This window comes from Carcharhinus amblyrhynchos, chromosome 14 (assembly GCF_965287045.1).
Source record: "Carcharhinus amblyrhynchos chromosome 14, sCarAmb.v2.hapA, whole genome shotgun sequence".
Taxonomy (NCBI): domain Eukaryota; kingdom Metazoa; phylum Chordata; class Chondrichthyes; order Carcharhiniformes; family Carcharhinidae; genus Carcharhinus; species Carcharhinus amblyrhynchos.
In genome coordinates, this window is record NC_137337.1 from 28,197,458 (window position 1) to 28,210,945 (window position 13,488).

At 42.5% G+C, this 13,488-nt stretch overlaps 1 protein-coding gene across 1 annotated transcript in view; it reads left to right on the top strand.

Moving 5' to 3' along the window:
* The window catches only part of mok (MOK protein kinase), a 94,665-nt gene that overhangs the window by 21,959 nt on the left and 59,218 nt on the right, over positions 1-13,488 (top strand). Inside the window, exons 2-3 of the mRNA XM_080202492.1 lie at positions 572-686; positions 3,436-3,525. Of these exons, the coding sequence (XP_080058618.1) occupies positions 572-686; positions 3,436-3,525 (205 nt within the window). The remainder of the gene's footprint in view (positions 1-571; positions 687-3,435; positions 3,526-13,488) is intronic.

Below are 13,488 nucleotides of genomic sequence, written 5' to 3' on the forward strand. Positions count from 1 at the left end.
AGCCTGGCGTCAAATACGAGGAATAAAACAAAAAAAAAGTTGACCGACGAAGGAAGAGATCAGGGTTTGCACTCACATCAGGGAAGGCAGAGCGGGCAGGTGCCCTGAGCACACCTGGTCACCCGCTCGAGCCCAGGCAGTGCCCGGTTTCCAGGGCAACGGCGATGTGAGATGGCGTCTTGTCTCTCCCCCTCCCCCAGCCGCTTGTCAGTTCCCGAGTGTTGCTGAATGGGGGGTAGGGAAAAAATGAAGCATCGAATCACGGACATGCATTTAGACTTCACACCCACCAACCGATGATGAATCGTAAGAGCTATATATATATTTATATTCTTCACCGAACAGAGCAGCCCGTGAAATGGGCGGCCCCGGTCGGACACTTGCTCCTCGGAGATCGCTCTGCCATCTTGTGCACACCTGAGTGTTTGTTGTGAGTGCCAAGCAAAAATGTGTGTTACCTGCTGCTGGAAAAGGGCATAGAAATCCATCCGTGTTAAAAAAGACGGAGCCGTTCGGGTTTGTTGTAAACCAGCGTTGCTTTGTTTAACTAAATGTTGATTTTTTTTAAAAGAATATCGACTAGTAGCTAAAATCGGCGAAGGGACATTTTCAGAGGTCTGGAAGGCGCAAAGCTTAAAAGATGGGACCTACTATGCATGTAAAAAGATGAAACAGCATATTGAAAGGTACATTCAAACAATGACCGTGCTATGAAATCAACTTATTCACCACAGTTTAATATGTTGTGCAATCGCTTTTTAAGTTTAAATTTATTTATTTATTAGTGTACCAAGAAAGCTTAAATTAACACTGCGATGAAGTTACTGTGAAGGTCTCCTAGTCGCCACACTCCGGCCCTGTTTGGATACACTGAGGGAGAATTTAGCATGGCACCTAACCAGCACGTCTTTCAGCATGTAGGAGGAAACCCACACAGACATGGGGAGAACTCTGCACAAACAGTGACCCAAGCCAGGAATCGAATCCAGGTCCCTAGTGCTGTGAGGCAGCAGTGCTAACCATCACCATCCTATCAATATCATTTTGGAGTTTTTTTTGGAGAGCTGTCTGTTTATTTTGGAGAACTATTTGTGTGGTCTGCAAATTTCTGAATTGTGTCCTCCATGTTCAAGTCCAAATTATTAACACACAAGACAAACATCAGGGGTCCCAACACTGAGCCCTGTGGAATACCACCTGAAACAGCTTTCCATTCATAAGGGCAGTCACTGACCGTTATTACTATTGACCTGTTACTAAACCAAATTTGGATCCAGTTCACCATTCTACCCTGTATCCCATGGGCTTTAACTTTTTTGACCAGTCTGCCATGTGAGATCTTGTCAAATGCCTTACTAAAATTCAGGTAGACAACATCCATCGCACTACCCTCATCGATCCTCCTTGTCATTTCCTCAAAGAATTCAATCAAATTTGTAAGGCATGACCTTCCCTAACAAAGCCACGCTGGCTTTCCCTGCCTATTTCATGTCTTTCTAAGTGACAGTTAATCTGATCTTTCTGGATTGATTCTAACAATTTGCTCACCCCCAAAGTAAGACTAACTGGTTGATAGATTGTTTAGTAATTCCTTCATACCCTTTTTAGACAATAGAACCAAATTTACATTCCTCCAGTCCTCTGGTGCCTCACTTTGTCTTGTGAACATTTGAAAATAGTCCTCAAAACAAATGCTATTTCGTCCCTGACGTCCTTCAACATCCTAGGATACAATCCATCCGGCCCTGGTGACTTTTCCACTTTCATGGATTCCAGCTTCTCTAACACTTCCTCTCTCATTATGATTATTTCATCCAACATTTCACACTGCTCCTCTCGGATTACTGTATCCATGTCATCCCTTTCCTTTGTGAATACGGAGACAAAAAATTCATTTAAAACTCTTATCATATCTGCTGCATCATCACACAAGTTCCCTTCTTCATCTCTGATAGGTCCCACGTTTTCCTTAAGTATCCTTTTGTTCTTTGTATATGGGTGCAACACCTTTGGGTTTTCCTTAGTTTTGCTTGCTGATATTGATGTGTTGGGGAGGAGAACTGGGTTTATGAGTTTTTTTCTAGATGTTGGGCACATCGCTGGTGCCCGCGGTCCAAGATGCACCTCCTGCCGACCTCTCCAGATTAATCGTGTGCAGAGTGGCAACAGGCCCCCTTCCACTCCCCCAGAGGCCCCGACCCCATTGACCTGTCCACTGAGCAATACGCAGGTGTCAGGGTAGCACTGCCAGTTTGTCATTGCTCTACTTTGCTCTCAGCCTCCCCAGGGGGCTTCGATAGCCTCTGGTTCCATTGGCAAGGCCAACATGACTGTTCCCCATTCATTTTGGGAGCAGGTGTTTTCCTCCTTGGACAGAATCTCTCCTGGTGAGGCCATAAAGGCAAGCAAGCTGAGACAATTAGCACTCGGCTAATACATGTTAATAAAGATTTAAATAAATTTCACTACCTTAATCAGCCTCTTGCCCATTTCCAGCGAGAGGTTGACTGCTTCAGCTGCTGTAAAATTCTGCCGTTTATATCTACACCATCAATTCACAATTCCCACACTCAGGGTTAAGGTCCTTGAAACAGCCAAAATAGAGTCTGTTTGAACTCAGCATCATGTTCAAATTTTCCTCCTGAGTTCAGATTTCCCTCTTGTGTGAACCACACCCTGTCCCCTTTTCTAACTTGCAAAAATTGGATTTGTCTGAAATGGTGGTGGGACCTTCGCATTCAGGTCTCACCAGCCATTTTTAAAAGTCTTCCTGACCTTGTGAAAATACGGTACTTAATTCTATTTTATGAAGTTCCATTGATATACCTGGCTGTTTTGTGCAGCCTTAATATGCTGCAATGATTTGCAACAGCCAACTTTTAATTTGCATTCTGTTTTTAAAATTTCTTCTACAGATCAGGTCCAAAACTTTTTCTAGTCTCCAGTTCCCAGCCTTTTTCTCATGACTCCCTTGCTATAGCAGAGCCTGCACCCAGTTCTTGACATACACCATCCCTTTCTGCCACCCTGTCACTATTACATTTTTTGTATGACAGTTCTCAGCCAAAACTGATTCCAAATAGCTTATCATTTACCTCACTTCCATTCACTTACTGTTTTTTGCAAAGCGAATGACAACAGGATACTGGAGGAAGTTGTCATAGCCCAGCTGTGCTCTGGTGAGTCAACAAATTTGGACTTGAACAGCTGACTTCTCCCCATCTGTCACACTTATCTTTTGATCCCTTCACTGGGAGTGGGCTAGTGGATTTATTTAGTCTTCGTGCTCTGTATAGCTCAGTTATTAACCAGATAAATTCACTGAGAATCATGTTCAGTTTTAAACTTTGTAGTTTCATTCTCTTGAATTAGATCTAATGATAGAAAGCCCGCAGATAACCAACCGTTGTTCTCGATTCAAATTTTGTAATTTAGCATGGAGCAAGTGAACAATCTACGTGAAATTCAAGCCATGCGCAGACTGTGTTTACATCCTAATATTCTTCAGTTACATGAAGTGGCCTAGTAAGTACTGCTTCATTGATATATGTTGTAACTAAATATGTTTATAAATAACATTTATAGATCTGACTGTTTTATACTTGCAGCTGATTTGAATTTTGCCTGCTAAGCAAAATGTCTGAATCTGAAAAGTGCTTTGCATCTTCATGAAACACGATGCCAATACTCAGTACTCACCAACAATGTATATATAACCTCCATTTAATACTGTAAAATATTTTGAATATTTTTATACTCTTGATTGTTTACTGTCAGTTATGCATGCAGATTTTCTGATTTTGGTCAATGGATAGAATCTCCATGCCATTGTTTTCTTGCTTAAAACTGCAGTATATAGAATGGTATTCTAGCAAATATCATCTCACCTCATTTTTTAACAAACTATTATCGTAGAAAATCTTAAAAATGCTAAATACATACTGGATTTAATTACTGCTTTCACAATGCAATTAACCATAATAAATATTTCTATTCGTGGCCACTTTTTCCCCCTTGCAGATTTTTCTTCCCTCTCTTCTCAAGAAGGCATTCACTGCTTGCTGATATTAATTGCCTCTAGCCATTATCTGTTTTCAGCTTTAACTGTGGACACAAGCAGGATGTTTGTCTACCGAAGAGGAGAGAGTTAGTTGAGAAGAGGCAACACACAATTAGCACTGCATTGCATTAAGATAGCAGGTGGTCAGATGTTCTCCAAGTTGGACACAAGTCACAGCTATCTTTAGCTTGAATTGGACGAGTCTTCCCAGAAATATGTGACGAACAACACATACCAGGGGCCACACAGGTATGCTCGATTGCTTTTCAGGGTCTTGTCAGCATGTGCCATATTCCGAATCATGGAGAACACACTCCAAGGGCTACCCGGTGTGGCAGTGTACTTAAATTGTGTTCTTGTCATGGCGACTTCAGAACAAGAACACCTGGCAAATTTAGATGAGGTCTTGCAGAGATTCTCAAGAGCTGGAGTACATTTGAAGAGGAAAGAATGTGTCTTTCAAGCAGCTGAAGTGACCGACTTAGGCTATTGTGTAGATGGAAAAGGGTTACACCCAGTTGAGGATAAAATAAAAACCATCAAGGAAGCACCAACTCCAAGGAGCACCATGTAGTTATCTTTCCCGGAATAGTAACTTACTACAGAAAATTTATTCCGAATTTGGCTTCCATACTGGCCTCTTGCACACCCAAAGGTGGTCTTGGGATCCTCCACAAGCAGAGGCTTTCGACAAAGTTAAATGTCAGCAATTGTCATCTAACTCATTGGCCCATTTTGATCTCAAGAAAGAACTCATGCTGTCATGTGATGCTTCACCATACAGTGTTGGGGCAATACTTGCACATCACTGGAAAGACGGGACCGAAAAGCCTATCGCATATGCACCCAGCACCCTTTCAGATGCAAAGCAAAGGGATTCTCAGATTGGGGCCATTGTATTTGGTGGAAAAAAAGTTCTATTAATATGTCTATAGCAGACGTTTCATAGTTACTGGCCGCAAGCCCTTACCTGTGACTATTTAAAAAATACAAGGTAAGCCCCCTCCCACTTCATTGCCTCCTATGGGATACAACTTTGGGCCTTATTATTTTCAGTCTATGAGTATCTTCTAGAGCACCGCCCTGGAACACAGATAGCTAACTGTAGGATCATATACGTTATTTTAGACAAGATTGGATCTTTTTGGGTGCACTGAGCTGCCTCCTGTCGCCCAAAAGCCTGGCTCCTCTACTACATTAGAAGAGGACCCTAATTTTTTTTGGAAACTGCCAATATCCACAAGGCAGATTAAGGCCTGGACCCAGAAAGATTCAGTCTTGTCTAAAATAAGGCATACGATCCTATGCGATGGATTTGGATGATGGCCCTCTGAAAAATTGACACCATGACTGGAATTCTCCAACTTCACTTGCAGCTGAGATTCTCTGTCCTGTTGCAGTGAATGAACCAAATTCTCCATTCTCATTGGCAGCGATAACAGGATGTGTGAGATTGGAGAATCCCGACCCCTACCTACATAAAACAGATGAGCTTAGTGTCAAAGATGGGATCATTCTCTGGGGATCCTACCCACAGGGCAATGTTTGACATTAACAGAACTATATGATAGCCACCCTTGGGTATCAAAGATGAAAATGCTAGCTAGGAGCTACGTCTGGTAGTCTAACCTCGACTCAGATATTATGGATTTGGTGAAGCGGCGTGACTCATGCCAAGAGAATCAAAACTCCCTCCCTACATCCATGGGAATGGCCTGGCAGACTATGGGTATGTGTACATGTGGACTTTGCAGAGTCCTTCATGGGTTCCATGTTTTTAATCATGATAGATACATACTCCCAAGTAGTTGGGGGTATATTGCATGGGTTCCATAAGCTCTCATGCTACAATCGAGAAATTATGACAAAGTTTCTGCATGCATGGAATACCAGAAGTACAGGTTTCTGATGATGACAGGGCCTTTAATAGCAGTGATTTCCAGAACCTTTTTGGGTCCAGAACTTTGTGCTCTCCAATAGTATCTGACACATTCAAACATCACCTTATCACCAGTTGTCAAATGCAGTGGTGGAATGGGCGATGCAAACTTTCCAAATTGGCATGAGAAAGCAACCACTGGCATCCATGGAGACCAAATTGGCACAATTTTTGTTTGCCTAGGGGAGCACACCTCACACAACAACAGAAATTGGCTAGTGGAACAGCTAATGGCCTGGCAGCTTGTACAGGACTGAGCTCACTGATTCCAAATTTGGCAGGAGGATGGAGTTCCAGCAAGAAAACCAGAAAATAAATCCCAATTCTGCAAGAGCAGAAAGAACATTTATTTCGGGTGATCTGGTTCATGTGAGAAACTTCGAAGATGGTCCCTGGGCTCATTTTGGAGAAAACGGGACCATTGTCTTATAGAGTCATAGAGGTTTATAGCATGGAAACAGGCCCCTCAGCCCAACTTGTCCATGCTGCCCCTTTTTTTCCTAAACCCCTAAGCTAGTCCCAATTGCCTGCATTTGGCCCATATCCCTCTATACCCATCTTACCCATGTAACTGTCTAAACGCTTTTTAAAAGACAAAATTATACCAGCCTCTGCTACTACCCCTGGCAGCTTGTTCCAGTCACTCACCACCCTCTGTGTGAAAATATTTCCCCTCTGGACCATTCTGTATCTCTCTCCTCTCACCTTAAACCTATGTATGCCCTCTAGTTTTAGACTCCCCTACCTTTGGGAAAAGATATTGACTATCTAGCTGAGCTATGCCCTTCGCTTTTTCATAGACTTCTATAAGATCACCCCTCACCCTTCTACGCTTTAGAGAAACAAGTCCCAGTCTATCCAGCCTTTCCTTATAACTTAAACCATAAGCCCTGCTAGCATCCTAATAAATCTCTTCTGCATTCTTTCTAATTTAATAATATCCTTTCTATAATAGGGTGACCAGAACTGTACACAGTATTCCGAGTGTGGTCTTGTGCAACTTCAGCAAGACATCCCAACTCCTGTATTCACTCAGCATGAAACCAAGCATGCTGAGTGTCTTCTTCACCATTCTGTCCACCTGTGACTCCACTTTCAAGAAACTATGAACATCTCTTTGTTCTGTAACTCTTCCCAACGCCCTATCATTAACTGAGTAAATCTTGCCCTGATTCAACCTACCAAAATGCATCACCTCGCATTTATCTAAATTAAACTCCATCTGCCATTCGTCAGCCCACTGACCCAAATGATCAAGATCCCATTGCAATCTGAGATCATCTTCTTCACTGTCCCCTATGCCACCAATCTTGGTGTCATCTGCAAACTTACTATCCATGCCTCCTGTATTCTCATCCAAATCATTAATATAAATGACAAATAACAGTGGACCAGCACTGATCCCTGAGGCATACCGTTAGTCACAGGTCTCCAGTTTAAAAAACAACCCTCTACAACGCCCTCTGGCTTTGCCATCAAGCCAATTTTGTATCCATTTAGCTACCTCACCCTGGATCCCGTGAAATTTAACGTTATGCAACAATCTATCATGCAGTACCTTGTCAAAGGCCTTGCTAAAGTCCATATAGACAACATCAACTGCACTGCCCTCATCTATCTTCTTCGTTACCCCTTCAAAAAACTCAACCAAATTTGTGAGATGTGATTTTCCACTCACAAAGCCAGTCCCTAATGAGTCCTTGCATCTCTAAATGCCTGTAGATCCTGTCTCTCAAAATACCTTCTAACAACTTACCCACCACAATTGTGAGGCTCACTGGCCTGTAGTTGCCAAGCTTTTCCCTGCAACCCTTTCTAAACAAAGACACAACATTTGCCAGCCTCCAATCTTCAGGCACGTCACCCGTCACTATCAGTGATTCAAATATTTCTGCTAGGGTACCCACAATTTCCTCCCTCACTTTTCACAATGTCCTGTGATACACTTCATCAGGTTGTGGGGATTTATCTGCTTTGATGTGCTTTAAGACTTTCAGCGCCTCCTTCTCTGTAACATGTACATTCCTGAAGACATCACTATTTATTTCCCCAAGTTTCCTAACATCCATGCTTTTCTCAACAGTAAATACTGATGAGAAATATTCATTTAGGATCTCACCCATCTCTTGTGGATCCACACATAGATGACCTTGTTGATCCTTAAGAGGCCCTACTCTGTCCCTAGTTATTCTTTTGACCTTTATGTGTATTTGTAGAAGCTCTTTAGATTCTCCTTTGCCTTATCTGCCAGAACAATCTCCTGTCCCCATTTTGCCCTTTTGATTTCTCTCTTAACTCTACTCCTACGTACCCTATACTCTTCAAGGGATTCACGATCCCAGCTGCCTCTGCTTGACATGAGCCTCTTCTAAGACTAAAGTCCAGGGTATGATTGTAAAGGAACATTTAGACCATCTTGGACCAGGAATCCATTCCTGAGCAGGTTTCACTATTGGCCAAGGAGATGGTCGCCTCCAATGTTTGCCCACAGCTAAAGCTGACTCTGTGTAAGTCCCTTTGAATAACAAGGACATGGACAGGAAGCAGGCATCCTGGCTGAAGCAGAAACCGAAGAGGAACCTGCATTGGTAACCCTGTGATATTCCCTACAAAAGGGAAGGTCCTCCATTCAGTTCATGCTACCTTATCCAAACCTTCGAACCTCAGACCCACTGCTAAGCAGCGGAAGGGACCTTCTCTGAATGCGGGTGTTGGGGGAGAAATGGACCTGAGTCGGGAGGGATGTTGTGATGGCCACAAAGGGCACAGGGATCGTTGCTAGATCCTGTAGGCTTTGTGGAGTATGAATATCCTTATTGAGCAAGTGGAGGCTCACCAAATGGGGAGTGAGCAGTAGGGGGATTAAAACACATTGCTTCAACCAGGACCATTGTTGTAGGTCTCTGGGTACAGACTCCATGATGTAAGCCACGGGTGTGGCCCTTCCCTTTTGTTATCAATAAAGGGATTTTTGGACTGTCCTGAGGCAGAATTATTACATTATCTAAAGCCTTCTGAAAATCCAGATTATCTATTCTGCTAGTTACATCCTCATTACAGGTTTATCAAACAATTTCCTTATAATAATTCTGTCTGTGGTCTTGCACTTTCAACATTAGCAATCACAATGAGATGATCTTTTCCTCCCTAACTCAATTAAAGCGTCAGCGGAATTAGCAGACTTCATTCCCATCTGCATTTTCTCATATTATGCATCTGAACTTCCTGAAAATCCATATATATTCCATCTATCCGGTTACTGGCCCAATTATAAAATTGGCTAACATTTTTGTAACAGTTATTTTTGTCTTCTAATGCAATTTTTATGCTATAAGAACATTGGCATTTTATGCAAAACTCAGGAATCTCATGATGTAAATGGCGTTAACCTGCTCCTATGTTCCTACAGTATGTGCATGTGCAGGATCAGTATTCTGTTTATGTATTTACATGCATTATGGCACTTCAATTTTTGGAGAAAACCAGAATAAATACTACCCATGCCTATCTCTGTTAACATAAGGATAACTTATCCTTTATCTCTTCCCGTGCCTAGTAGTGCATGAGGCAGACAAAGCATGTGCTTAAGTCTATTTCAATGGCTAGTTTTTCCTGGAACAGGTCACTAGCTTGCCACCAGAGGCTAGCTTGGGGGAAGGTGCCACTCTGCATCACTCATTGCTGACCTGGAGACTCTCTTGCTCTTACTGCCTGCCATAGGTATATTGGAAGGATTTATAGGCTATAAATCTATCTGTTTAGTCATTTTATGAATGTACCTTCAGTGAACAAGGACTTGAACTTGTAGCTGTGACTCAGGGCTACAGATGCTGCCCACTGCACCACAAAACCTCCTCAGAAAGCCTCCCCAGAACTTATTAGTAAAAGCTAGCAAGTATTTTTTAAAAAATGACATACTGATGATTGTGTTGATGATACTGATGTTGTGGACAAGTCGCCAGGACCGGATGGAATGCATCCGAGGGTTCTGAAAGAAATGGCAGAGGTGATAGTGGATGCCTTGGTGGTTATTTTCCAGACGTCGCTGGATTCCGGGGAAGTGCCGGAAGATTGGAAAACGGCTAATGTTACGCCGTTGTTTAAGAAGGGTGCCAGGCAAAAGGCAGGGAATTATAGGCCGGTTAGTTTAACGTCTGTTGTAGGTAAAATGTTAGAATCCGTCATCAAGGAGGAAATAGTGAGGCATCTTGAGGGGAATTGCTTGATAGAGCAGACGCAGCACGGTTTCGTTAAAGGGAAGTCGTGTCTGACAAATTTACTGGAGTTCTATGAGGATGTGTCTAGGGCGGTGGATAGAAGAGAGCCGGTGGATGTGGTCTTTCTGGATTTTCAGAAGGCGTTTGACAAGGTACCTCACAAGAGGTTATTGCAGAAGGTCAGGGGACATGGAGTTGGGGGTAGGGTGTTAGCGTGGATGGAGGATTGGTTGTCAAATAGGAGGCGGAGAGTGGGGGTCAATGGGTGCTATTTGGATTAGCGGATGGTGACTAGTGGAGTGCCCCAGGGGTCGGTGCTGGGGCCTCAGCTATTTACCATTTATATAGATGATCTGGAGGAGGGAACCGAGTGTATGGTGTCGAAATTTGCTGATGACACCAAGATTGGTGGAACGGCAAATTGTGCGGAGGGTGTGGAGAGTCTACAGAAGGATCTAGATAGGCTGGGTGAATGGGCCAGGAACTGGCAAATGGAATTTAATGTTGGCAAGTGCGAGGTGGTCGACTTTAGTAGGAATAATGGTAGGAAGGATTATTACTTACGTGGAGAAAAACTGCAGCAGGCGACGGTGCAGAGGGACCTCGGGGTCCTTGTGCATAAGTCGCAAAAACCCAGCCTGCAGGTGCAGCAGGTGGTCAGGAAGGCGAATGGGATGCTGGCCTTCATAGCGAGGGGGATTGAATATAAAAGTAGGGAGGTCTTGCTGCGGCTGTATAGGGCATTGGTGAGGCCGCAGCTGGAGTACTGTGTGCAGTTTTGGGCGCTGTACTTACGCAAAGATATTTTGGCCTTGGAGGGAGTGCAGAGGAGGTTTACTAGGCTGATGCCGGAGTTGAGGGGGTTGAGCTATGAGGAGAGGCTGAATAAACTAGGCTTGTACTTGTTAGAGTTTAGAAGAATGAGGGGAGATCTCATTGAGACGTATAAGATGATGAATGGGATGGATAGGATAGAGGTGGACAGACTCTTCCCGCTCAGAAAGGACAGTAGGACTAGGGGGCACAGCCTCAAGATAAAGGGGGGTCGGTTTAGAACGGAGTTGAGGAGGAACTTCTTCACTCAAAGGGTGGTGAATCTCTGGAATTCTCTGCCCGTTGAAGTGGTGGAGGCTGCCTCGCTAAATATTTTTAAGACGCGGGTTGATGGGTTTTTGATAAGAGAGGGGATTAAGGGTTATGGGGAGAGGGCGGGAATGTGGAACTGAGCCACGACAGATCAGCCATGATCTTATTGAATGGTGGGGCAGGCTCGAGGGGCTAGATGGCCTACTCCTGCTCCTATTTCTTATGTTCTTATGTTTCTGTAAGCACTCAACTTCAGGTGTAACTAATGAAGCCACTGCAAAGAGTGACAATTCCTGGTACATCTATCATTTTATTGCTTCCTTCTGTGAATTTTCTAACTTCTTTACCTTGTACGAAGTTTGTTCTTGAGGTCCTGACTCCATCAGTACTGGCACTGTTCAATATCCAGCTAGTTTTCATGTATAAGTTAACTGTGAGTGTTGACAGACTATTTCACCATTAGAAGCAATGAGAAAAAAGGGCTGTTTTTGTCTTTATTTCATATGGTGTTTAAGTTGGAGTTGAAATTGAAGCTTTCTTTGCCAAATTGAAAACGGAGACCGGAAAATGAATTGTCTATAAGACTAGACTGGGTAGAGTAATCTGGAAATTATTCAGGATACAATTGCTTCTGGACACTTTAGATATGTGAACAGCTAGTCATTTGTATGATGTACAATATCTTCTACTGAAGATCTGAAAAATACTTTTATCCAAATGTTCTGTTGTTTATCAAATCCTGCAAGATATGTGTCCTTAAAATTTCCTATTGTTAACTGATCATGTTACCATCATAAAGCTTTACATGCTCAGTTTCTTGCTGTCTTACTGTTTCTATGGACTAATAAATCTAAATTGACTTGTTTGATCCTATGTGTCTGGATGAAAGAGATCTAAGTGATCTTCACAATTAGAGAAAATTATTCATCCTGAGCTCACTTTCCTGTTGACTACAAATTTTAATTACAGTAACTATCTTTTTGGTTATGATCAGAAGAATAAAATGCTGGGAGAAAGTCCACACTGTAGTAACTGTATTGTAGTATCCATATTTATGCTGTACAACAGAGGTTATTGAAAATCAATGTTAAGTTAGAAGCCTGAATAACTCCCTCTTATTAACCCATAAGTCCTGACATCAACTGCAGTGCATCAGTTGTCACAAGTCGAAGTTGCTATCTCAGCACACCCCAAGATTGGAATATGACAACTTACAAGACTGTTTGCTGTTCATTATTTTACTTCATCAACCAGCTGATCTATTGGGGGAGCAAATCCATTAATCCAAATCTATCAAATTGAACCAGCTTTCAATGTGTTTGTGGTGTTTTTGCAGGGCGCAATCCTGCAACCACATCCATATTAAAATTCCCTCCATCTGCAGTAATAGAGTTATGTTGTCTTACATTTCATCATCAAGAGTGTAGTATAACACATTTAATCACTGACTCATTTTGCCATTTGAGATGTGCAGTTAAGGATTTTACCTCATAGAATCTGTACAGTACAAAAGGAAGCCATTCGGCCCATCAAGTCTCTGAAAGAACATCTTACCCGGGTCCACTGCCCTATCCCTGTAAACTTGTGCATGTACCATGGGTAATCCATCTAACCTATACATCTTTGGACACCAAGGGGCATTTTAGCATGCCCAATCCACCTAACCTGCACATCTTTCACATCTAATCTACACATTTCTCTTGTCTGTTATTAATAAATGTACTAAATACATTTATTAAAATAGATGTTGCTCCTTTGCATGTCATTTCCTGCACATGCACAATGTATGGCAAAGAGACAGATGGATAATTTTGACTGTTATGACCAGAGAAAGGTGACTAAGAGTAGGCTCAGTGATACTTCTGAGCCAATCACTAGGGAGTGCTCACCAAAGAGTTTCTTCTTTTCTCCTTGCATTAAAAAAATACAGCACTCATGTTCTCAAAACTTTAAAAGCTAAAAATACTCAGGATGTCAGGCAACATATTTGGAAAAACAGAAATTAGTCCTTGTTTCAGGCCTTAAAACCCTTCCTGAATAGGTATTGCAGATGAAAAGAAGGTAGAAAGGAAGTGATTAAATGACAGATCTAACTATTTTAAAAGGAGGACTAATGAGTGAAATCGAAGACATATATGCAACAACAGAATGTGTGAATAGCTGAAGTGGGATAACTAGAAAATGAA